Source organism: Coregonus lavaretus (genome assembly GCF_964263955.1).
Source record: "Coregonus lavaretus genome assembly, contig: HAP1_SCAFFOLD_1215, whole genome shotgun sequence".
NCBI classification, from domain to species: domain Eukaryota; kingdom Metazoa; phylum Chordata; class Actinopteri; order Salmoniformes; family Salmonidae; genus Coregonus; species Coregonus lavaretus.
Genome location: NW_028158833.1, coordinates 62,501 through 90,050, shown reverse-complemented (window position 1 = coordinate 90,050; position 27,550 = coordinate 62,501). Strand labels below are relative to the sequence as shown.

At 44.6% G+C, this 27,550-nt stretch overlaps 1 protein-coding gene across 1 annotated transcript in view; it reads right to left on the bottom strand.

Annotated features, from left to right (window-relative positions):
- The window catches only part of LOC311123541 (exocyst complex component 6-like), a gene marked incomplete at both ends in the record, with an annotated part of 115,856 nt that overhangs the window by 55,992 nt on the left and 32,314 nt on the right, over positions 1-27,550 (bottom strand). Inside the window, 8 exons of the mRNA XM_084197788.1 lie at positions 11,303-11,482; positions 12,685-12,819; positions 14,085-14,196; positions 21,307-21,416; positions 21,581-21,784; positions 22,057-22,128; positions 24,972-25,139; positions 26,266-26,349. Of these exons, the coding sequence (XP_084053914.1) occupies positions 11,303-11,482; positions 12,685-12,819; positions 14,085-14,196; positions 21,307-21,416; positions 21,581-21,784; positions 22,057-22,128; positions 24,972-25,139; positions 26,266-26,349 (1,065 nt within the window). The remainder of the gene's footprint in view (positions 1-11,302; positions 11,483-12,684; positions 12,820-14,084; positions 14,197-21,306; positions 21,417-21,580; positions 21,785-22,056; positions 22,129-24,971; positions 25,140-26,265; positions 26,350-27,550) is intronic.

The window sequence follows — 27,550 nt, the reverse complement described above, 5'->3', positions numbered from 1 at the left end:
AGTATTAGACTTAAAACGAATCACCCAGCGATCATACACTGTTTACCAGGGGGCAGGGCTACCGACGTTAAGGCTAATCTAAAGATGGTGCTGGCTAAAGCTAAAACTGGCGAGTGTAGAGAGTATAGAGATATTGTTATCCACGTCGGCACCAACGATGTTAGGATGAAACAGTCAGAGGTCACCAAGTGCAACATAGCTTCAGCGTGTAAATCAGCTAGAAAGATGTGTCGGCATCGAGTAATTGTCTCTGGCCCCCTCCCAGTTAGGGGGAGTGACGAGCTCTACAGCAGAGTCTCAGCACTCAATCGCTGGTTGAAAACTGTTTTCTGCCCCTCCCAAAAGATAGAATTTGTAGATAATTGGCCCTCTTTCTGGGACTCACCCACAAACAGGACCAAGCCTGACCTGCTAAGGAGTGACGGACTCCATCCTAGCTGGAGGGGTGCTCTCATCTTATCTACCAACATAGATAGGGCTCTAACTCCTCTAGCCCCACAGTGAAATAGGGTGCAGGCCAGGCAGCAGGCTGTTAGCCAACCTGCCAGCTTAGTGGAGTCTGCCAATAGCACAGTCAGTGTAGTCAGCTCAGCCATACCCATTGAGACTGTGTCTGTGCCTCGACCTAGGTTGGGCAAAACTAAACATGACGGTGTTCGCCCTAGCAATCTTATTAGGATAAAGACCTCCTCCATTCCTGCCATTATTGAAAGAGATCGTGATACCTCACATCTCAAAATAGGGTTACTTAATGTTAGATCCCTCACTTCAAAGGCAGTCATAGTCAATGAACTAATCACTGATCATAATCTTGATGTGATTGGCCTGACTGAAACATGGCTTAAGCCTGATGAATTTGCTGTGTTAAATGAGGCCTCACCTCCTGGTTACACTAGTGACCATATTCCCCGTGCATCCCGCAAAGGCGGAGGTGTTGCTAACATTTACGATAGCAAATTTCAATTTACAAAAAAAAAAATGGCGTTTTCGTCTTTTGAGCTTCTAGTCATGAAATCTATGCAGCCTACTCAATCACTTTTTATAGCTACTGTTTACAGGCCTCCTGGGCCATATACAGCATTCCTCTCTGAGTTTCCTGAATTCCTATCAGACCTTGTAGTCATAGCAGATCATATTCTAATTTTTGGTGATTTTAATATTCACATGGAGAAGTCCACAGACCCACTCCAAAAGTCTTTCGGAGCCATCATCGACTCAGTGGGTTTTGTCCAACATGTCTCTGGACCTACTCACTGCCACAGTCATACTCTGGACCTAGTTTTGTCCCATGGAATAAATGTTGTAGATCTTAATGTTTTTCCACAAAATCCTGGACTATCGGACCACCATTTTATTACGTTTGCAATCGCAACAAATAATCTGCTCAGACCCCAACCAAGGAGCATCAAAAGTCGTGCTATAAATTCTCAGACAACACAAAAATTCCTTGATGCCCTTCCAGACTCCAGTTAACCACTTAACTGAGGAACTCAATTTAACCTTGCGCAATACCCTAGATGCAGTTGCACCCCTAAAAACGAAAAACATTTGTCATAAGAAACTAGCTCCCTGGTATACAGAAAATACCCGAGCTTTGAAGCAAGCTTCCAGGAAATTGGAACGGAAATGGCGCCACACCAAACTGGAAGTCTTCCGACTAGCTTGGAAAGACAGTACCGTGCAGTACCGAAGAGCCCTCACTGCTGCTCGATCATCCTACTTTTCCAACTTAATCGAGGAAAATAAGAACAATCCAAAATTTATTTTTGATACTGTTGCAAAGCTAACTAAAAAGCAGCATTCCCCAAGAGAGGATGGCTTTCACTTCAGCAGTAATAAATTCATGAACTTCTTTGAGGAAAAGATCATGACCATTAGAAAGCAAATTACGGACTCCTCTTTGAATCTGCGTATTCCTCCAGGGCTTAGCTGTCCTGGATCTGCACAGCTCTGCGAGGGCCTGGGATCGGGAGAGACACTTAAGTGTTTTAGTACTATATCTCTTGACACAATGATGAAAATAATCATGGCCTCTAAACCTTCAAGCTGCATACTGGATCCTATTCCTACTAAACTGCTGAAGGAGCTGCTTCCTGTGCTTGGCCCTCCTATGTTGAACATAATAAACAGCTCTCTATCCACCGGATGTGTACCAAACTCACTAAAAGTGGCAGTGATAAAGCCTCTCTTGAAAAAGCCAAACCTTGACCCGGAAAATATAAAAAACTATCGGCCTATATCGAATCTTCCATTCCTCTCAAAAATTTTAGAAAAAGCTGTTGCGCAGCAACTCACTGCCTTTCTGAAGACAAACAATGTATACGAAATGCTTCAGTCTGGTTTTAGACCCCATCATAGCACTGAGACTGCACTTGTGAAGGTGGTAAATGACCTTTTAATGGCGTCAGACCGAGGCTCTGCATCTGTCCTCGTGCTACTAGACCTTAGTGCTGCCTTTGACACCATCGATCACCACATTCTTTTGGAGAGACTGGAAACCCAAATTGGTCTACACGGACAAGTTCTGGCCTGGTTTAGATCTTACCTGTCGGAAAGATATCAGTTTGTCTCTGTGAATGGTCTGTCCTCCGACAAATCAACTGTACATTTCGGTGTTCCTCAAGGTTCCGTTTTAGGACCACTATTGTTTTCACTATATATTTTACCTCTTGGGGATGTTATTCGAAAACATAATGTTAACTTTCACTGCTATGCGGATGACACACAGCTGTACATTTCAATGAAACATGGTGAAGCCCCAAAATTGCCCTCGCTAGAAGCCTGTGTTTCAGACATAAGGAAGTGGATGGCTGAAAACTTTCTACTTTTAAACTTGGACAAAACAGAGATGCTTGTTCTAGGTCCCAAGAAACAAAGAGATCTTCTGTTAAATCTGACAATTCATCTTGATGGTTGTAAAGTCGTCTCATAAAACTGTGAAGGACCTCGGCGTTACTCTTGACCCTGATCTCTCTTTTGACGAACATATCAAGACTGTTTCAAGTACAGCTTTTTTCCATCTACGTAACATTGCAAAAATCAGAAATTTTCTGTCCAAAAATGATGCAGAAAAATTAATCCATGCATTTGTTACTTCTAGGTTAGACTACTGCAATGCTCTACTTTCCGGCTACCCGGATAAAGCACTAAATAAACTTCAGTTAGTGCTAAATACGGCTGCTAGAATCCTGACTAGAACCAAGAAATTTGATCATATTACTCCAGTGCTAGCTTCCCTACACTGGCTTCCTGTTAAGGCAAGGGCTGATTTCAAGGTTTTACTGTTAACCTATAAAGCGTTACATGGGCTTGCTCCTACCTATCTTTCCGAGTTGGTCCTGCCGTACATACCAATACGTACGCTACGGTCACAAGACGCAGGCCTCCTAATTGTCCCTAGAATTTCTAAGCAAACAGCGGGAGGCAGGGCTTTCTCCTATAGATCTCCATTTTTATGGAACAGTTTGCCTACCCATGTGAGAGACACAGACTCGGTCTCAACCTTTAAGTCTTTACTGAAGACTTATCTCTTCAGTAGGTCTTATGATTGAGTGTAGTCTGGCCCAGGAGTGTGAAGGTGAACGGAAAGGCTCTGGAGCAACGAACAGCCCTTGCTGTCTCTGCCAGGCCGGTTCCCCTCTCTCCACTGGGGTTCTCTGCCTCTAACCCTGTTACAGGGGCTGAGTCACTGGCTTGCTGGTGCTCTTTCATGCCGTCCCTAGGAGGGGTGCGTCACTTGAGTGGGTTGAGTTACTGACGTGATCTTCCTGTCTGGGTTGGCGCCCCCCCTTGGTTTGTGCTGTGGTGGAGACCTCTGTGGGCTATACTCGGCCTTGTCTCAGGATTGTAAGTTGGTGGTTGAGGATATCCCTCTAGTGGTGCGGGGGCTGTGCTTTGGCAGAGTGGGTGGGGTTATATCCTTCCTGTTTGGCCCTGTCCGGGGGTTTCTTCGGATGGGGCCACAGTGTCTCCGGACCGCTCCTGTCTCAGCCTCCAGTATTTATGCTGCAGTAGTTTATGTGTCGGGGGGCTGGGGTTAGTTGGTTATACCTGGAGTACTTCTCCTGTCTTATCCAGTGTCCTGTGTGAATTTAAGTATGCTTTCTCTAATTCTCTCGTTCTCTCTGAGAACCTGAGCCCTAGGACCATACGTCAGGACTACCGGGCATGCTGACACCTTGCTGTCCCCAGTCCGCCTGGCCTTGCTGCTATTCCAGTTTCAACTGTTCTGCCTGCGGTTACGAAACCCCTACCTGTCCCAGACCTGCTGTTTTCAACTCTTAATGATCGGCTATGAAAAGCCAACTGAGAGACCTGAGCCCTAGGACCATACGTCGGGACTACCGGCCGTGGTGACTCCTTGCTGTCCCCAGTCCGCCTGGCCTTGCTGCTATTCCAGTTTCAACTGTTCTGCCTGCGGTTATGGAACCCCTACCTGTCCCAGACCTGCTGTTTTCAACTCTTAATGATCGGCTATGAAAAGCCAACTGAGATTTATTCCTGATTATTATTTGACCATGCTTGTCACTTATGAACATTTTTGAACATCTTAGCATGGTTCTGTTATAATCTCCACCCGGCACAGCCAGAAGAGGACTGGCCACCCCTCATAGCCTGGTTCCTCTCTAGGTTTCTTCCTAGGTTTTGGCCTTTCTAGGGAGTTTTTCCTAGCCACCGTGCTTCTACACCTGCATTACTAGCTGTTTGGGGTTTTAGGCTGGGTTTCTGTACAGCACTTCGAGATATCAGCTGATGTACGAAGGGCTATATAAAATAAAATTGATTGATTGATTGATTGAGTGTCCCGCTCCTTGAAAGCGGCAGCTCTAGCCTTTAGCTCGGTGCGGATGTTGCCTGTAATCCATGGCTTCTGGTTGGGATATGTACGTACGGTCACTGTGGGGACGACGTCGTCGATGCACTTATTGATGAAGCCGGTGACTGATGTGGTGTACTCCTCAATGCCATTGGATGAATCCCGGAACATATTCCAGTCTGTGCTAGCAAAACAGTCCTGTAGCTTAGCATCTGCGTCATCTGACCACTTCCTTATTAACCGAGTCACTGGTGCTTCCTGCTTTAGTTCTTGCTTATAAGCAGGAATCAGGAGGATAGAGTTATGGTCAGATTTACCAAATGGAGGGCGAGGGAGAGCTTTGTACGCGTCTCTGTGTGTGGAGTAAAGGTGGTCTAGAGTTTTTTTCCCTCTGGTTGCACATTTAACATGTTGGTAGAAATTAGGTAGAACGGATTTAAGTTTCCCTGCATTAAAGTCCCCGGCCACTAGGAGCGCCGCCTCTGGATGAACGTTTTCCTGTTTGCTTATGGCCTTATACAGCTCGTTGAGTGCGGTCTTAGTGCCAGCATCGGTTTGTGGTGGTAAATAGACGGCTATGAAAAATATAGATGAAAACTCTCTTGGTAGATAGTGGGTCTACAGCTTATCATGAGTCTCTTTATGTAGTGTTGTGGTGTCTCTTTTTATGTAGTGTTGTGGTGTCTCTCTTTATGTAGTGTTGTGGCGTCTCTTTATGTAGTGTTGTGGTGTCTCTCTTTATGTAGTGTTGTGGTGTCTCTCTTTATGTAGTGTTGTGGTGTCTCTCTTTATGTAGTGTTGTGGCGTCTCTTTATGTAGTGTTGTGGTGTCTCTTTATGTAGTGTTGTGGTGTCTCTATGTAGTGTTGTGGTGTCTCTCTTTATGTAGTGTTGTGGCGTCTCTTTATGTAGTGTTGTGGTGTCTCTATGTAGTGTTGTGGTGTCTCTCTTTATGTAGTGTTGTGGTGTCTCTCTTTATGTAGTGTTGTGGCGTCTCTTTATGTAGTGTTGTGGTGTCTTTATGTAGTGTTGTGGTGTCTCTCTTTATGTAGTGTTGTGGTGTCTCTCTTTATGTAGTGTTGTGGCGTCTCTCTTTATGTAGTGTTGTGGTGTCTCTCTTTATGTAGTGTTGTGGCGTCTCTCTTTATGTAGTGTTGTGGTGTCTCTATTTATGTAGTGTTGTGGTGTCTCTCTTTATGTAGTGTTGTGGCGTCTCTCTTTATGTAGTGTTGTGGTGTCTTTATGTAGTGTTGTGGCGTCTCTCTTTATGTAGTGTTGTGGTGTCTTTATGTAGTGTTGTGGCGTCTCTCTTTATGTAGTGTTGTCTCTCTTTATGTAGTGTTGTGGTGTCTCTCTTTATGTAGTGTTGTGGTGTCTCTCTTTATGTAGTGTTGTGGTGTCTCTATGTAGTGTTGTGGCGTCTCTCTTTATGTAGTGTTGTGGCGTCTCTCTTTATGTAGTGTTGTGGTGTCTCTCTTAATGTAGTGTTGTGGTGTCTCTCTTGATGTAGTGTTGTGGCGTCTCTCTTTATGTAGTGTTGTGGTGTCTTTATGTAGTGTTGTGGCGTCTCTCTTTATGTAGTGTTCTGGTGTCTCTCTTTATGTAGTGTTGTGGCGTCTCTCTTTATGTAGTGTTGTGGTGTCTCTCTTTATGTAGTGTTGTGGCGTCTCTCTTTATGTAGTGTTGTGGTGTCTCTCTTTATGTAGTGTTGTGGCGTCTCTCTTTATGTAGTGTTGTGGTGTCTCTCTTTATGTAGTGTTGTGGCGTCTCTCTTTATGTAGTGTTGTGGTGTCTCTCTTTATGTAGTGTTGTGGTGTCTCTTTATGTAGTGTTGTAGTGTCTCTCTTTATGTAGTGTTGTGGCGTCTCTCTTTATGTAGTGTTGTGGCGTCTCTCTTTATGTAGTGTTGTGGCGTCTCTCTTTATGTAGTGTTGTGGTGTCTCTCTTAATGTAGTGTTGTGGTGTCTCTCTTTATGTAGTGTTGTGGCGTCTCTCTTTATGTAGTGTTGTGGTGTCTTTATGTAGTGTTGTGGCGTCTCTCTTTATGTAGTGTTCTGGTGTCTCTCTTTATGTAGTGTTGTGGTGTCTCTTTATGTAGTGTTGTAGTGTCTCTCTTTATGTAGTGTTGTGGTGTCTCTCTTTATGTAGTGTTGTGGCGTCTCTTTATGTAGTGTTGTGGCGTCTCTCTTTATGTAGTGTTGTGGTGTCTCTCTTTATGTAGTGTTGTGGTGTCTCTCTTTATGTAGTGTTGTGGTGTCTCTTTATGTAGTGTTGTGGTGTCTCTTTATGTAGTGTTGTGTGTTTTGTCCTACATCTTTATTTTTATTCCCAGCCCCCGTCCCCGCAGGAGGCCGTCATTGTAAATACATTTACATTTTTACATTTTAGTCATTTAGCAGACGCTCTTATCCAGAACGACTTACAGGAGCAATTAGGGTTAAGTGCCTTGCTCAAGGGCACATCGACAGATTTTTCACCTAGTCGGCTCGGGGATTAGAACCAGCGACCTTTCGGTTACTGGCACAAGCTACCTGAATGTGTTCCTAATTTAAAAATAAACCTATCTCAACACATGACATGCCAAAGACTATACCACTGTCACTATTCAGATGACTGTGATAGTAGATGTCATGCTCAAACAGTGAATTCAACACAAATTCACCTTTCAGCAGGACAAAAACCTAAAACACAAGGCCAAATATACACTGGAGTTGCTCACCAAGACGACATTGAATGTTCCTGAGTGGTCGAGTTACAGTTTTGACTGAAATCGGCTTGAGAATCTATGGCAAGACCTGAAAATGGCTGTTTAGCAATGATCAACAACCAACTTGACAGATCTTGAAGAATTTTAAAAAGAACAATGTGCAAATATTTTACATTCCAGGTTTGCAAAGCTCTTAGAGACTTACCCAGAAAGACTCACAGATGTAATCGCTGCCGAAGGTGATTCTAACATGTATTGACTCAGGGGAGTGAATACTTACGTAAATGAGATATTTCAGTATTTCATATTCAATACATTTCCTAACATTTCTAAAAACATGTTTTCACTTTGTCATTATGGGGTATTGTGTGTAGATGGGGGAGGAAAAACATATATTTAATCCATTTTGAATTCAGGCTGCAACACAACATGTGGAATAAGTCAAGGGGTATGAATACTTTCTGAAGCCACTGTATATGGCTCCTATAATCCATCCATCCATCTATCTCCATCTATCTATCTACAGCATGGTTCCACCCTAAGAGTGGGTTTCTAGTGTAGAGCTGAGAGGAAACTGCCATGCACGACTGTCCCATAGACCGCCTCACTAGCAGGAAGCTAGCATAGAGCTGTGTTCAACATGACGACATAGAGCTGTGTTCAACATGACGACATAGAACTGTGTTCAACATGACGACATAGAGCTGTGTTCAACATGACGACATAGAGCTGTGTTCAACATGACGACATAGAGCTGTGTTCAACATGACGACATAGAGCTGTGTTCAACATGACGACATAGAACTGTGTTCAACATGACGACATAGAGCTGTGTTCAACATGACGACATAGAGCTGTGTTCAACATGACGACATAGAGCTGTGTTCAACATGACGACATAGAGCTGTGTTCAACATGACGACATAGAGCTGTGTTCAACATGACGACATAGAGCTGTGTTCAACATGACGACATAGAGCTGTGTTCAACATGACAACATAGAGCTGTGTTCAACATGACGACATAGAGCTGTGTTCAACATGACGACATAGAGCTGTGTTCAACATGACGACATAGAGCTGTGTTCAACATGACGACATAGAGCTGTGTTCAACATGACGACATAGAACTGTGTTCAACATGACAACAGCACAGAAACACTAGTTGAATATGATATCCCATCCTTTATTTATATAGCCGGCTACCACCCGGTTACTCAACCCTGCACCTTAGAGACTGCTGTCCTACGTACATAGACATGGACTCACTGGTCACTTTAATAATGTTTACATACTGTTCTACTAATTTCATATGTATATACTGTATTCTACTCAATGCCACTCTGACATTGCTCATCCTAATATTTATATATTTCTTAATTCCATATACTACTGCACTGTTGGAGCTCGGAACACAAGCATTTCGCTACACCTGCAAAAACATCTGCTAAATATGTGTATGTGACCAATCAAATGTGATTTGATTTATGCCAACCATATGTTACCATATAGTCTACTACACATACTGAACACGTTGTCCAGGCGTGACCCTGGCGTGACCCTGGACAACACCCGGTCGTTCTCCGCTAACATCAAGGCGGTGACCCGATCCTGTAGGTTCATGCTCTACAACATTCGCAGAGTACGACCCTGCCTTACACAGGAAGCGGCACAGGTCCTAATCCAGGCACTTGCCATCTCCCGTCTGGATTACTGCAACTCGCTGTTGGCTGGGCTCCCTGCCTGTGCCATTAAACCCCTACAACTCATCCAGAATGCCGCAGCCCGTCTGGTGTTCAACCTTCCCAAGTTCTCTCACGTCACCTCACTCCTCCGCACACTCCACTGGCTTCCAGTTGAAGCTCGCATCTGCTACAAGACCATGGTGCTTGCCTATGGAGCAGTGAGGGGAACGGCACCTCCGTACCTTCAGGCTCTGATCAGTCCCTACACCCAAACGAGGGCATTGCGTTCATCCACCTCTGGCCTGCTGGCCCCCCTACCTCTGCGGAAGCACAGTTCCCGCTCAGCCCAGTCAAAACTGTTCGCTGCTCTGGCACCCCAATGGTGGAACAAGCTCCCTCACGACGCCAGGACAGCGGAGTCACTCACCACCTTCCGGAGACACTTGAAACCCCACCTCTTTAAGGAATACCTGGGATAGGATAAAGTAATCATTCTACCCCCCCTTACCCCACCCCCCAAAAATGGTAAAGTGGTTGTCCCACTGGCTATCATAAGGTGAATGCACCAATCTGTAAGTGGCTCTGGATAAGAGCGTCTGCTAAATGACGAAAATGTAAAATGTAAATGTAAACACTGAGCTGTCTTACTTTAGAAATATAGTCAAGGACACCCTGTGTGTGTTTACAGACAATGTACAGATAAAATAACCTAGAAGATTCAACTTGCACTAAATGTGATCTATGGTAGGTCAATGACTATAGTTTAGCATCATCACATGTGGAGGAAGCAACAAGCCTGGGGGCAAATCCACAATATAGACATGATCATGCATTACCCTGGACTGGACAGGCCAGAACAGGGAAGTGGAGCAGAGTAGAGCAGGGGGCAGGAAGGGTACTTACCGACATGGCAGCATGGTCATTGGAGTTATTCTGAGCAGAACCAGAACCACCCAAACAAATGAAACATGTCCAGAACAGGAGAGAGAAAGTATGGTAACAATACATGGACAGGAAGGAAGATCAGAGACAGACCAAGCATGCTGGCAGAAGGAGTCAAATCAATAGAGAAATCAATTATAGATATACATCACTGGAGAGGGGAGACATTCCTTAAAAAACAACGTCTTAAAAACGGAAACGGGAATAAAAAGCTGGAAATGATTCTATACAGGATAGGGAAGCAAGCAGCAGAGCAGTCCGCTAGAACAGGTCTGGTTTGGGGTTTCACAGCTTATGTCCTCTGTCTGCCTGCCTGTCTGCCTGCCTGTCTGCCTGTCTGCCTGTCTGCCTGTCTGCCTGTCTGCCTGTCTGTCTGTCTGTCTGTCTGTCTGTCTGTCTGTCTGCCTGTCTGTCTGCCTGTCTGCCTGTCTGTCTGTCTCCTCTAGCTACTTCCTGACCAGCTGGGATTGGATCTTTGGTCTGTTTCATTGCAGTTGTTCTCCCCCAGTAATAACCATTTATCATTCTCCCCAGTCACTATTCAGTCTAATGTTATGTCAAGTCAGAATCATAACCTAGAATGATCTAGTTCGCTTGAGGTTTTCTGTAGAACTAAAACAGAATGAAAATGGCACAGAAAATAAGCAGCAGCAGTACATAACTCCAACCCTGAATACACATTACTGCAGTACATAACTCCAACCCTGAATACACATTACTGCAGTACATAACTCCAACCCTGAATACACATAACTGCAGTACATAACTCCAACCCTGAATACACATTACTGCAGTACATAACTCCAACCCTGAATACACATAACTGCAGTACATAACTCCAACCCTGAATACACATTACTGCAGTACATAACTCCAACACTGAATGCACATTACTGCAGTACATAACTCCAACCCTGAATACACATTACTGCAGTACATAACTCCAACCCTGAATACACATTACTGCAGTACATAACTCCAACACTGAATACACATTACTGCAGTACATAACTCCAACACTGAATACACATTACTATAGTACAAGAATAACACTTCAATAACAACAAATGACCACAATAATAATAATATTAACTCACAACAACAAAACTCCATCTCCCAGAGTTCCCCTGCCTGCGGGGGCGTGGCTAACTCACCGGCAGGTGTGTGAAGACCTGGAAGGTGCTGCGGAGGAAGTTAATGAGGTCCATAAGGTATCCACTGGCCTGGCCGTCTGACTCTGGCATGCCCCAGTCATAGTCTGCCAGCTGGATAAACTCATCTATCTTCTGGTTCAGTTTGGTGTAGATCTCTCCCTCCGCTGCATGACGTGCATCCTGTTGAAGACAGGGAAGACCATGTCAACAACAACAACAACAACCATGTCAATGGTACTCTGGTTCAGTTTGGTGTAGATCTCTCCCTCCGCTGCATGACGTGCATCCTGTTGAAGACAGGGAAGACCATGTCAACAACAACAACAACAACCATGTCAATGGTACTCTGGTTCAGTTTGGTGTAGATATCTCCCTCCGCTGCATGACGTGCATCCTGTTGAAGACAGGGAAGACCATGTCAACAACAACAACAACAACCATGTCAATGGTACTCTGGTTCAGTTTGGTGTAGATCTCTCCCTCCGCTGCATGACGTGCATCCTGGATACAACAGCCAGGGAAGACCACCAACACGTTCCTACTGACTGAATGAGCTGAACGCCAGGTAAGACTACGCCAGGTAAGACTACGCCAGGTAAGACTACGCCAGGTAAGACTACGCCAGGTAAGACTACGCCAGGTAAGACTACGCCAGGTAAGACTACGCCAGGTAAGACTACGCCAGGTAAGACTACGCCAGGTAAGACTACGCCAGGTAAGACTACGCCAGTGCACTCTGAGGTACCTGAAGCTCTGTAGAGTTTATGACAGTTCCAGGTGTAATTGCTGTTGTGTAAACACCTTTATTCCAGCAACAAGCATGTTCTGAGCCTGAGAGCATGTTCTGAGCCTGAGAGCATGTTCTGAGCCTGAGAGCATGTTCTGAGCCTGAGAGCATGTTCTGAGCCTGAGAGCATGTTCTGAGCCTGAGAGCATGTTCTGAGCCTGAGAGCATGTTCTGAGCCTGAGAGCATGTTCTGAGCCTGAGGCAACACAAGAGAAGACACTACGACTAATGAAACATACCTTAAGTTTGTTTGTTTAATAGTTACATCAAGTTAGTCAAGTAGCCACACTGCTAGAGAATGGAGGTTGAAATGCCCAAGGATTTCCAACAACACCTTAAAGGGTAGAAAGGCCGTAGAGACGTGTGGTGTGTACGGTTAGTTAATGTATAGTTTCCATACCTTAAAGGTAGAAAGGCCATAGAGACGTGTTGTGTGTACGGTTAGTTAATGTATAGTTTCCATACCTTAAAGGTAGAAAGGCCATAGAGACGTGTGGTGTGTACGGTTAGTTAATGTATAGTTTCCATACCTTAAAGGTAGAAAGGCCGTAGAGACGTGTGGTGTGTACGGTTAGTTAATGTATAGTTTCCATACCTTAAAGGTAGAAAGGCCGTAGAGACGTGTGGTGTGCACGGTCTCAGGTGAGACGTTAGTGATGTTGGTGATGAAGTCCTCCAGGTATTTACAGGCCTGCTCCAGATGGGTTGTGTTGATGATGATCTGGACCAACTGGAATACAGAGAGAGAAGTAAATGGGACCACATTTTGCAGAACCAATTTTATTTGAGTAAACTTAAGTTTACAATTATTGTCACCCCAGAGCTAGTACTTGGTGGCACAGCCTTTGGCCAGGATAACTGCCAACAAATGCATCCTGTAGCCATCAATGAGCTTGCTGCACCTTTCTACTGGTATTTTGTGCCACTCTTCAGCAGCAAACTGCTCTAAATATTCTATGTTTGAGGGGGTGCCCTCCACCAAATACTGGTTTTTAGATCTCGCCATAGGTTAGTTAATGTATGTGATTCAGATCTGGACTCCTCGCTGGCCACTCCAGAACAGTCCAGCATTTCTTCTTAACCATTCCTGGCTGTGTTTTTGATGTCCTGCTGTAAGACCCACAACCTTCAATGGAGACCCAGTGTTGGACACTGGGTTGAACATCGGACTCCTAAACAGCTGATATTGTGCTGAATTCATGAAGTCTTGCACACGTTCAAGGCCCCCAGAACCAGAGGCAGCAAATCAACCCCACGACATTATCAAACCTCCCCCATCTTTGATTGTAGGGAGGTTGTTATTTTCGTTGAACGTTTCATTTGGTCGTCAGTATAAACAGCGCTGATCTGTACTGCCAAATAGCTCTAATTTTGTTTCATTGCTCCACAGAACAATTACCCCAGGATGTATGCTTGTTTAGGTGGGTTTTTTGAGAAGTTCAATCGGGCTTTTCTGTTGAAGGTTGTGGATCTTCTAGCAAGACAACAACCCCAAACACACATAAAAAGCACCCTGGAATGGGTCAGGAAGAAACCCCGGACTGTTCTGGAGTGGCCAGAGAAGAGTCCAGATCTGAATCCCATCCTAAACCTATGGTGAGAACTGACAATAGCAGTTGGTGGAGGGCACCCCTCAAACAGAGAAGAATTGGAGCAGTTTGCTGCGGAAGAGTGGGACAAATCTCCAGTAGAAAGGTGCAGCAAGCTCATTGATGGCTACAGGAAGCATTTGTTGGCAGTTATCCTGGCCAAAGGCTGTGCCCCCAAGTACTAGCTCAGGGTGCCAATAATCCTGTCCAAGCCATGTCTTTATTTTCTAAAATAAAATTGTAAACTTAAGTTTACAAAAATGAAATTCGTTCTGCAATGTTGAAAATCCAATAACAAGGCGGAGACCAAAAGTTTTTTTAAATTTAAATTTCAACTTATTTGACAAGAAATAGGGAATTATTTAGCAAAAGTGCAAGGGTCCCGCAACTGTAATGTTTAGTGCACCTCAGTCAGTCCTATATGGGGTTTCTTGATGAGGTTCTGGAGACAGCCACTCAGTGTCCTCGTCAACAACAGGTTGGTGGATTTACGGAGCATGTCATCGATCTCTGTCCAGCTGGAAACACAACCAAAACAAAAACGATAACAGCATGATTAAAGAGAAGAACCACACAGCAAAGATAAGCAAACTGACTGGAAAGACAACTTTCCTTCACAGGAAAGCTAATTACATTCTCTACACAATTACTACAGATTGGAAATTAAAGACAAACATTTTTTGCTTTATTATAGTATTATTATATTATTGATCAATTGACTATGACTTTCAGATCATCCAGCAGTGCTATTTGCAGAGTTAACGCCATTCCTGAACCTGCGACCAAAAACAAGATACATATGGACAGTACCAAAACAAATGATTTAATGATTCTGTCTCTTCGCAGCAAAATAGGCAGAGAAAAGATGGGTTGTACTTCCCATCTATAACATTATTTTGGTTGCAAGAATTTTGTATAATAATTTAAATTGAAAAACTAAGTTTTGAATCTGGCATTGTTTTGTGTATCAGTTCATATACCATGTGCCATGGAATCGGTACATCGAAAATCTCTTCCCAACTATTTAGCAATCTGCATGGGACAGCTGTCAATTCTTTGGTCCTTAAATGAAACTGGTATATTTTTTAATTAATCACAATTTTCTTTAACCAGTTTTGGTCTTTGATGCAGGGCCGACAGACAAGTTCCTTAATTTTTCCCCCTTCCACTTTTTTTTTTTTAGGGGGTAGATCAGCTTTAATATTGCAGATAGATTGTAACTTCCATCAATGTAATTGTCTGCATCACTTCCAATCCCCTATTTGTTTTCTTCTGCATATATATATACACACACACATACATAAAAAAATAAAATAAAATAAAAATTACATTGTAAAGTGGTTATCCCACTGGCTATAAGGTGAATGCACCAATTTGTAAGTCGCTCTGGATAAGAGCGTCTGCTAAATGACCTAAATGTAATGTAAATGTACATACATACATATACAGTGCCTTGCAAAAGTATTCATCCCCCATGGCGTTTTTCCTATTTTGTTGCATTACAACCTGTAATTTTTATGGATTTTTATTCGGATTTCATGTAATGGACATACACAAAATAGTCCAAATTGGTGAAGTGAAATTTAAAAAATAACTTCTTTCAAAGAATTCTAAAAAATAAATAATGGAAAAGTGGTGCGTGCATATGTATTCACCCCCTTTGCTATGAAGCCCCTAAATAAGATCTGGTGCAACCAATTACCTTCAGAAGTCACATAATTAGTTAAATAAAGTCCACATGTGTGCAATTTAAGTGTCACATGATCTGTCACATGATCTCAGTATATATATACACTTGTTCTGAAAGGCCCCAGAGTCTGCAACACCACTAAGCAAGGGGCACCACCAAGCAAGCGGCACCATGAAGACCAAGGAGCTCTCCAAACAGGTCAGGGACAAAGTTGTGGAGAAGTACAGATCAGGGTTGGATTATAAAAAAAATATCAGAAACTTTGAACATCCCACGGAGCACCTTTAAATCCATTATTAAAAAATGGAAAGAATATGGCACCACAACAAACCTGCCAAGAGAGGGCTGCCCACCAAAACTCACGGACCAGGCAAGGAGGGCATTCAAAAATCATGTTACATGTTACATTTTTTTTTGCCATACACAAAAAAAAAAATTATGCACGCATGACTGTAAGTCGCTTTGGATAAAAGGGTCTGCTAAATGGCATATTATTATTATTATTATATTATAAACACCATTATTGCACACAGAGTTATGTGACTTGCTAAACCAATTTTTACTCCTGAACTTATTTAAGCTTGCCATAACAAAAGGGGTTGAATACATATTTTCTCAAGACATTTCAGGTTTTCCATTTAGAATAATTTAGTAGAAATTTTGAAAAACATAATTCCACTTTGACATTATGAGGTATTGTGTGTAGGCCAGTGACAAAAAAAAATCTAAATTTAATCAATTTTAAATTCAGGCTGTAACACAACAAAATGTGGAAAAATACTTTCTGAAGGCACTGTAAATCCAGGACACTCCAATTGGTATGGTGTGTTACGTTTCGTATGGTAGGTATTCATTTGTGGATGTCCATCGTTCATTTCGTATGATATGTTACGAATTGCAATTTGTTGTGGCTAATGTTAGCTAGGCTAGTGTAGCATGTGCTTAGCATGAAACACTCCAACAACGCAACTGACCAATGGATTAGATTCAGGAAGAGCAGTAATGAGATTAGCATAGAAAGATTAGACCAGAGACCAAGATATAACGTTTAGAAGTGCCAATGCCGCCATGTTTATTTTATAATAAAATAAATTGTAGTTCAACAACAAAAAATATGCTATTCACAATAATAGTATTTCACAATAAATAAACTCACGGTTCAAATAATCTATGGATCTATTTCAATACCTCGGGTAAAAATCGGTTCTACCTTCTACAGTATCAATTACCACCAGTAAAGTTCAACTCAGAAAACAAAATGACATTCAAATACACATTCAATAGTTCACGAAGTAGCTGAACAGTAGTGGTCTATTAGCTAGAAAGATAAAGGTATCTTGGCAGCGTAGAGAATATTTTGCTGTCGTAAAGCAAATGTTCTGCAATTCTATGCATTTTGCCATAGTAAGGCTAATGCTGTGTTCCTCTGCTCAAACATTATACCAAAATCAGTGGACATGTGCACTAAATGCCCGTAAAAAAATAATATATATATATATTTATCCCTGACTGTCTAGCTTTTATTTGATTGTTAGTTCTCAAAGATGATATTATTAAAAAATATAGTTCCAAATCTTTTCTGCATGCTTTCTATACCCAAGAAACCACCACGACAGCCCGTCTAATTGTCTATCCAGCAAAAACCCTGTAACTAGCTCCAATTAATCATTTCCTCCATATTAAAGGGATAGTTTGATATTTTGGCAATGAAGCAATGTATCTACATCCCCAGAGTCGGACGAACAAGAACAAGCTAGCATGCTAACTGTTCCTGTAAACTTCCAGCTATTGCGCTAACGCTAGTTAGCATTGGATCGTGAAACTACCTTCCTTCATACTGGACGCAGAGACATAACACTGTTATCCACTATGGTAGTGTTGCAGCAAGAGATATTCATAAAATAATTAGTTAAACAAATTGCTTAGTTTGAAAACCCCTGTCCTTTGGACCCTAGTGAGGGAACAGCCAGGCTCTGACTGGGGCAGCTGAAGGTCAACACTCTCTCTCACACCTATTACAGATATGACTTCATCTGACCGAGACAACAGTAGGATGAGGAAGGTGCTGACCAACCAGACAAAACCTTAGCATGTTGACCAACCAGACAAAACCTTAGCATGTTGACCAACCAGACAAAACCTTAGCATGTTGACCAACCAGACAAAACCTTAGCATGTTGACCAACCAGACAAACCCTTAGTATGTTGACCAACCAGACCTTAGCATGTTGACCAACCAGACAACACCTTAGCATGTTGACCAACCAGACAAAACCTTAGCATGTTGACCAACCAGACAAAACCTTAGCATGTTGACCAACCAGACAAAACCTTAGTATGTTGACCAACCAGACAAAACCTTAGCATGTTGACCAACCAGACAAAACCTTAATATGTTGACCAACCAGACAAAACCTTAGTATGTTGACCAACCAGACAAAACCTTAGTATGTTGACCAACCAGACAAAACCTTAGTATGTTGACCAACCAGACAAAACCTTAGTATGTTGACCAACCAGACAAAACCTTAGCATGTTGACCAACCAGACAAAACCTTAGCATGTTGACCAACCAGACAAAACCTTAGTATGTTGACCAACCAGACAAAACCTTAGCATGTTGACCAACCAGACAAAACCTTAGCATGTTGACCAACCAGACAAAACCTTAGCATGTTGACCAACCAGACAACACCTTAGCATGTTGACCAAGCAGACAAAACCTTAGCATGTTGACCAACCAGACAAAACCTTAGCATGTTGACCAACCAGACAAAACCTTAGCATGTTGACCAACCAGACAACACCTTAGCATGTTGACCAACCAGACAAAACCTTAGCATGTTGACCAACCAGACAAACCCTTAGCATGTTGACCAACCAGACAAACCCTTAGCATGTTGACCAACCAGACAAAACCTTAGCATGTTGACCAACCAGACAAAACCTTAGCATGTTGACCAACCAGACAAAACCTTAGCATGTTGACCAACCAGACAAAACCTTAGCATGTTGACCAACCAGACAAAACCTTAGCATGTTGACCAACCAGACAACACCTTAGCATGTTGACCAACCAGACAAAACCTTAGCATGTTGACCAACCAGACAAAACCTTAGCATGTTGACCAACCAGACAAAACCTTAGTATGTTGACCAACCAGACAAAACCTTAGTATGTTGACCAACCAGACAAAACCTTAGTATGTTGACCAACCAGACCTTAGCATGTTGACCAACCAGACAAAACCTTAGCATGTTGACCAACCAGACAAAACCTTAGCATGTTGACCAACCAGACAAAACCTTAGTATGTTGACCAACCAGACAAAACCTTAGTATGTTGACCAACCAGACAAAACCTTAGTATGTTGACCAACTAGACAAAACGTTAGCATGTTGACCAACCAGACAAAACCTTAGTATGTTGACCAACCAGACAAAACCTTAGTATGTTGACCAACCAGACAAAACCTTAGTATGTTGACCAACCAGACAAAACCTTAGTATGTTGACAAACCAGACAAAACCTTAGTATGTTGACCAACCAGACAAAACCTTAGTATGTTGACCAACCAGACAAAACCTTAGCATGTTGACCAACCAGACAAAACCTTAGCATGTTGACCAACCAGACAAAATCTTAGTATGTTGACCAACCAGACAAAACCTTAGCATGTTGACCAACCAGACAAAACCTTAGCATGTTGACCAACCAGACAAAACCTTAGCATGTTGACCAACCAGACAACACCTTAGCATGTTGACCAAGCAGACAAAACCTTAGCATGTTGACCAACCAGACAACACCTTAGCATGTTGACCAAGCAGACAACACCTTAGCATGTTGACCAAGCAGACAAAACCTTAGCATGTTGACCAACCAGACAAAACCTTAGTATGTTGACCAACCAGACAAAACCTTAGTATGTTGACCAACCAGACAAAACCTTAGTATGTTGACCAACCAGACAAAACCTTAGCATGTTGACCAACCAGACAAAATCTTAGCATGTTGACCAACCAGACAAAACCTTAGCATGTTGACCAACCAGACAAAACCTTAGCATGTTGACCAACCAGACAAAACCTTAGCATGTTGACCAACCAGACAAAACCTTAGCATGTTGACCAACCAGACAACACCTTAGCATGTTGACCAAGCAGACAAAACCTTAGCATGTTGACCAACCAGACAACACCTTAGCATGTTGACCAAGCAGACAACACCTTAGCATGTTGACCAAGCAGACAAAACCTTAGCATGTTGACCAACCAGACAAAACCTTAGTATGTTGACCAACCAGACAAAACCTTAGTATGTTGACCAACCAGACAAAACCTTAGTATGTTGACCAACCAGACAAAACCTTAGCATGTTGACCAACCAGACAAAATCTTAGCATGTTGACCAACCAGACAAAACCTTAGCATGTTGACCAACCAGACAAAACCTTAGCATGTTGACCAACCAGACAACACCTTAGCATGTTGACCAAGCAGACAAAACCTTAGCATGTTGACCAACCAGACAAAACCTTAGCATGTTGACCAACCAGACAAAACCTTAGCATGTTGACCAACCAGACAAAACCTTAGCATGTTGACCAACCAGACAACACCTTAGCATGTTGACCAACCAGACAAAACCTTAGCATGTTGACCAACCAGACAAAACCTTAGCATGCTAGTGTAAATAACAAACTCTGCAGCACTGCCGTTTGCTAACCCACTAAGCAGGAAGAATACCTGTGAGAGCTGATCAGAATGACTGTGCGTTGGTGGAATGTTGTAACAAGACGTTAGACTGACCCACAGTATTAAATAGAACAGGTTCATAGTTCATAGCATCTATGGCTGCGTCCCAAACAGCACCCACTTCCCTACATAGTGCACTACTTTTCACCAAAGCCCTATGGACCCTGGTCTAAAGTAGTACACTATATAGGGAGCCCTATGGACCCTGGTCTAAAGTAGTACACTATATAGGGAGTCCTATGGACCCTGGTCTAAAGTAGTACACTATATAGGGAGTCCTATGGACCCTGGTCTAAAGTAGTACACTATATAGGGAGCCCTATGGACCCTGGTCTAAAGTAGTACACTATATAGGGAGTCCTATGGACCCTGGTCTAAAGTAGTAGACTATATAGGGAGTCCTATGGACGCTGGTCTAAAGTAGTAGACTATATAGGGAGTCCTATGGACCCTGGTCTAAAGTAGTACACTATATAGGGAGTCCTATGGACCCTGGTCTAAAGTAGTACACTATATAGGGAGTCCTATGGACCCTGGTCTAAAGTAGTACACTATATAGGGAGTCCTATGGACCCTGGTCTAAAGTAGTAGACTATATAGGGAGTCCTATGGACCCTGGTCTAAAGTAGTACACTATATAGGGAGTCCTATGGACCCTGGTCTAAAGTAGTACACTATATAGGGAGTCCTATGGACCCTGGTCTAAAGTAGTACACTATATAGGGAGTCCTATGGACCCTGGTCTAAAGTAGTAGACTATATAGGGAGTCCTATGGACCCTGGTCTAAAGTAGTAGACTATATAGGGAGTCCTATGGACCCTGGTCTAAAGTAGTAGACTATATAGGGAGTCCTATGGACCCTGGTCTAAAGTAGTACACTACATAGGGAGTCCTATGGACCCTGGTCTAAAGTAGTACACTATATAGGGAGTCCTATGGACCCTGGTCTAAAGTAGTACACTATATAGGGAGTCCTATGGACCCTGGTCTAAAGTAGTACACTATATAGGGAGTCCTATGGACCCTGGTCTAAAGTAGTAGACTACATAGGGAGTCCTATGGACCCTGGTCTAAAGTAGTACACTATATAGGGAGTCCTATGGACCCTGGTCTAAAGTAGTAGACTATATAGGGAGTAGGGTGCCATTTGGGAAGCAGTCTATGGGCTGACTGACTCACCTGCGATGCAGTGACTCGGAGAATTTAAGGCTGGCATAGATGAACTCCTTGACCTGGACGTAGATCTGAGGAACAGACTGAGACATGGGCAGCTTCTTTGGAAAGTCTTGCTGTTGGGCGACAACAGATAAAACACAGGTTACTAAGCCCCTTGGACCTCTATAAGGAGCGTAGGCCATCGACTTTAAAACACCAGTTCAAGCATTTGACATTTAAATCACATCGGAATGTCGTGAAGTTAGTCTGTTTAAGGGGTGTTGAATGAAGGACAAACCTTTTCAATTTCTGCGTCGTGGAAGGGGAATCTACTAATAACAGACTTGTACTCTTCTTCGGTTTCTACAGGGATCGGGCTGTAGTTGTCCAATTCAAAGATCTCCCTGAAGACCAGAGCCCATTTCTTCAGCAGCGTTTCATTGTACTGGTCTCTGATCTCAAACAGCAGGTCAAACAGTCTGTTCACTGGGAAGCCATAACCCTGGAGAGAGAGAGAGAGGGAGAGATGGGGAGGTCACAAACCAGAGGCATCCCAATCTTAGGTCCACTGGTTAATGACCAACCTGCTTGGCTATTGGGTATTGTATTAGGATCCCCCATTAGCTGTTGCGAAAGCAGCAGCTACTCTTCCTGGGGTCCACACAGAACATGAAACATGACATAATACAGAACATTGATAGACATTAACAGCTGCTTCACTCATACCTTTATAAGAGCTCTAGATTTAATTCAGAAGACCTGGACAAGTCTCACCTGTAATGTGTCTGCAAATATGACAATGAGGTTCTTCAGCTCCAGCACCAGGTCGGGATCACTGCAGTACGACTGGAGAGGAAATGAGAGGGGATCAAAAAGTCCTGTTTCCTTCACATTCAAATGGAAAAGGGACAGTCTTACTCCCGGTCTTCTGGGTGAGGTAAGGGTTTATCTAGAAGTGTTAGGAATGATCATTGGTATCTAGGCACTTCTTCCTGGTTGGCCCTCCCAGTGAGCAGCTTTGAGCAGGGCTCCATTCAGATTGATCTGACGAAGAGCTCAGGTCATCTGAGCCTAATGGGGACAGACTGCAACAATAACAGCAGATGAACTAGTGTGAATATGGTAAAGGGCTGTGTGCTCGGAGGGCCCAGGCAGAGTGTGTGGAGGAGGAGGCAGCAGGGGACAGGCAGAGTGTGTGGAGGAGGAGGCAGCAGGGGACAGGCAGAGTGTGTGGAGGAGGAGGCAGCAGGGGACAGGCAGAGTGTGTGGAGGAGGAGGCAACAGGGGACAGGCAGAGTGTGTGGAGGAGGAGGCAACAGGGGACAGGCAGAGTGTGTGGAGGAGGAGGCAGCAGGGGACAGGCAGAGTGTGTGGAGGAGGAGGCAGCAGGGGACAGGCAGAGTGTGTGGAGGAGGAGGCAGCAGGGGACAGGCAGAGTGTGTGGAGGAGGAGGCAGCAGGGGACAGGCAGTTGGAAATCAGTCAGGGATGATGGTAATATCCCAGGGCTGGGACTCACAGGGTCTCACAGCCTGGGTCCTGGGGACCAATAAAGGCCTGGTCAAACCCCGCTGCTGGGGTTAATGTGACTGCTACCCTGGCCCTCTCACTGCTAGGGGACTTTATCCCCTGCTGGGGTTAATGTGACTGCTACCCTGGCCCTCTCACTGCTAGGGGACTTTATCCCCTGCTGGGGTTAATGTGACTGCTACCCTGGCCCTCTCACTGCTAGGGGACTTTATCCCCTGCTGGGGTTAATGTGACTGCTACCCTGGCCCTCTCACTGCTAGGGGACTTTATCCCCTGCTGGGGTTAATGTGACTGCTACCCTGGCCCTCTCACTGCTAGGGGACTTTATCCCCTGCTGGGGTTAATGTGACTGCTACCCTGGCCCTCTCCCTGCTAGGGGACTTTATCCCCTGCTGGGGTTAATGTGACTGCTACCCTGGCCCGCTCTCACTGCTGGGGTTAATGTGACTGCTACCCTGGCCCTCTCACTGCTAGGGGACTTTATCCCCTGCTGGGTTAATGTGACTGCTACCCTGGCCCTCTCTCACTGCTGGGGGACTTTATCCCCTGCTGGGTTAATGTGACTGCTACCCTGGCCCTCTCTCACTGCTAGGGGACTTTATCCCCTGCTGGGGTTAATGTGACTGCTACCCTGGCCCTCTCACTGCTGGGTTAATGTGACTGCTACCCTGGCCCTCTCACTGCTGGGTTAATGTGACTGCTACCCTGGCCCCCTCACTGCTAGGGGACTTTATCCCCTGCTGGGGTTAATGTGACTGCTACCCTGGCCCTCTCACTGCTAGGGGACTTTATCCCCTGCTGGGGTTAATGTGACTGCTACCCTGGCCCTCTCACTGCTAGGGGACTTTATCCCCTGCTGGGGTTAATGTGACTGCTACCCTGGCCCTCTCACTGCTAGGGGACTTTATCCCCTGCTGGGGTTAATGTGACTGCTACCCTGGCCCTCTCACTGCTAGGGGACTTTATCCCCTGCTGGGTTAATGTGACTGCTACCCTGGCCCTCTCACTGCTAGGGGACTTTATCCCCTGCTGGGTTAATGTGACTGCTACCCTGGCCCTCTCACTGCTAGGGGACTTTATCCCCTGCTGGGTTAATGTGACTGCTACCCTGGCCCTCTCACTGCTAGGGGACTTTATCCCCTGCTGGGTTAATGTGACTGCTACCCTGGCCCTCTCACTGCTAGGGGACTTTATCCCCTGCTGGGGTTAATGTGACTGCTACCCTGGCCCTCTCACTGCTAGGGGACTTTATCCCCTGCTGGGTTAATGTGACTGCTACCCTGGCCCTCTCACTGCTAGGGGACTTTATCCCCTGCTGGGGTTAATGTGACTGCTACCCTGGCCCTCTCACTGCTAGGGGACTTTATCCCCTGCTAGGGGACTTTCAATCCCAAAAAGACACAGGGCTGAGCCCTCCATGACCCCATAGACCTTGTCATGGTCGAGCCAGGCCACTCGCTCCCCCTCACATCCAGGTGTGTGTGTGTGTGTGTGTGTGTGTGTGTGTGTGTGTGTGTGTGTGTGTGCGTGAGCTGTAATCACAGTATGTATGTGTGTTTGTGTGTGAGCGGTACTTAGTGTGTGAGCGGTACTCACAGAGTGAATGTGTGTTTGTGTGTGAGCGGTACTCACAGAGTGAATGTGTGTTTGTGTGTGAGCGGTACTCACAGTGTGAATGTGTGTTTGTGTGTGAGCGGTACTCACAGAGTGTACGTGTGTTTGTGTTTGAGCGGTACTCACAGAGTGTATGTGTGTTTGTGTTTGAGCGGTACTCACAGAGTGTATGTGTGTTTGTGTGTGAGCGGTACTCACAGTGTGTATGTGTGTTTGTGTGTGAGCGGTACTCACAGAGTGTATGTGTGTTTGTGTTTGAGCGGTACTCACAGAGTGTATGTGTGTTTGTGTTTGAGCGGTACTCACAGAGTGTATGTGTGTTTGTGTGTGAGCGGTACTCACAGTGTGTATGTGTGTTTGTGTTTGAGCGGTACTCACAGAGTGTATGTGTGTTTGTGTGTGAGCGGTACTCACAGTGTGTATGTGTGTTTGTGTGTGAGCGGTACTCACAGTGTGTGTTTGTGTGTGAGCGGTACTCACAGTGTGTGTTTGTGTGTGAGCGGTACTCACAGTGTGTACGTGTGTTTGTGCTTGAGCGGTACTCACAGAGTGTGTGCGGAGCACGGCAATGATCTTCGACAGGGCCATGTTCCACAGTTCATCAGTAAAGGCTCTGGTCACCAGTCCCTGTGTGGCGTGCAGAATGTGATCCTCCACCACGAAAAACCCTAGGATCTGATTGAAGTACCGCCGGTACCCCTCCACTGTCTCGTGCTGACCCAGGAAACACACATTATAGGTGGAGGTTTAGAGGAACAACTACTAATCAATGGATGGAGAAGAGAAGGGAACAGATAGAGGGGAACAGATAGAGGAGAACAGAGAGAGGGGGACAGAGAGAGGGGAACAGAGAGAGGGGAACAGATAGAGGGGAACAGATAGAGGGGAACAGATAGAGGGGAACAGATAGAGGGGAACAGATAGAGGGGACAGATAGAGGGGACAGATAGAGGGGAACAGATAGAGGGGAACAGATAGAGGGAACAGATAGAGGGAAACAGATAGAGGGGAACAGATAGAGGGGAACAGATAGAGGGGAACAGATAGAGGGGAACAGATAGAGGGAACAGATAGAGGGAACAGATAGAGGGAAACAGATAGAGGGGAACAGATAGAGGGGAACAGATAGAGGGGAACAGATAGAGGGAACAGATAGAGGGGAACATATAGAGGGGACAGATAGAGGGAGAGATAGAAGGGAACAGATAGAGGGAACAGATAGAGGGAGCAGATAGAGGGGAGCAGATAGAGGGGAACAGATAGAGGGGAACAGATAGAGGGAACAGATAGAGGGGAACAGATAGAGGGAACAGATAGAGGGGACAGATAGAGGGAGAGATAGAAGGGAACAGATAGAGGGAACAGATAGAGGGGAGCAGATAGAGGGGAACAGATAGAGGGGAACAGATAGAGGGAACAGATAGAGGGGAACAGATAGAGGGAACAGATAGAGGGGAACAGATAGAGGGGAACAGATAGAGGGGAACAGATAGAGGGAACAGATAGAGGGGAACAGATAGAGGGAACAGATAGAGGGGAACAGATAGAGGGGAACAGATAGAGGGGACAGATAGAGGGAGAGATAGAAGGGAACAGATAGAGGGGAACAGATAGAGGGAACAGATAGAGGGGAACAGATAGAGGGAACAGATAGAGGGGAACAGATAGAGGGAACAGATAGAGGGGAACAGATAGAGGGGGACAGATAGAGGGGAACAGATAGAGGGAAACAGATAGAGGGGAACAGATAGAGGGGAACAGATAGAGGGGAACAGATAGAGGGGAACCGATAGAGGGAGAAGAGACAGAATGAAGAACAGAAGCTGGTTTCCATCCTCACCATGTTAGCCTGAGGCTGCAGCACCAGCCTGGCCTGTTTCTTCCTCTGTTTCCTGTAGTAGTTCTCAAAGGTTTCCCTGTCACCCTGGAAACACAGACAGAACAACAAGCCAGATGTTTCACCTGATGTAGAAATGTGAAGATCTGAGTGGATGTGCAGGGGTACCAGGTAATAACATGGCTATATACAGGAAGTACCAGTACTGAGTGGATGTGCAGGGGTACCAGGTAATAACATGGCTATATACAGGAAGTACCAGTACTGAGTGGATGTGCAGGGGTACCAGGTAATAACATGGCTATATACAGGAAGTACCAGTACTGAGTGGCTGTGCAGGGGTACCAGGAAATAACATGGCTATATACAGGAAGTACCAGTACTGAGTGGCTGTGCAGGGGTACCAGGAAATAACATGGCTATATACAGTATATCAACGAATTGGCGAGCACTAGAACAGTCTGCAGCACCCGGCCTCACCCTACTAGAATCTGAAGTCAAATGTCTACTGTTTGCTGATGATCTGGTGCTTCTGTCACCAACCAAGGAGGGCCTACAGCAGCACCTAGATCTTCTGCACAGATTCTGTCCGATCTGGGCCCTGACAGTAAATCTCAGTAAGACAAAAATAATGGTGTTCCAAAAAAGGTCCAGTTGCCAGGACCACAAATACAAACTCCATCTAGACACCGTTGCCTTAAAGCACAGAAAAAACTACACATACCTCGGCCTAAACATCAGCGCCACAGGTAACTTCCACAAAGCTGTGAACGATCTGAGAGTAGGGCTGTTGTATTCGGCGCATGTGACAAATAAAATTTGATTTGAAAATAATATAAAATAATGCCACTGAATTCTAAGTAAATCTTGTCTGCTAAATGAACTAGTGTAGCCCACAGCCATATGGCATAGCCAGATCAGGACCTAACATAAGGACAACTCAGAGGATGCTATTCTGATCTTCTGAAATAGACTATATTTTCTTCATATCATGTTTCTTTAGACCTGTCTGAAATAAATAATGGATTTATTGTGATGGTGTAAGCTATATTACATGGATTTATTAGACTTTTTAAATGTAGATGTTCCAAAAGGTCTGCATCAGTGGCTTATAGGCTATGCGTGGAAGCTAGGAGATGCTAAATGTGTTTTATGTTCATTAACGGTCAATTACCGTGAGACTGGCAGTTATATGCTTGACAATCACAGGCTGACAAAATGTAATGACCGCCGCAGGAGAAAAGCCCCTAAGAAAGCTGGTCCTGGGGCTCTGTTCACAAACACATAG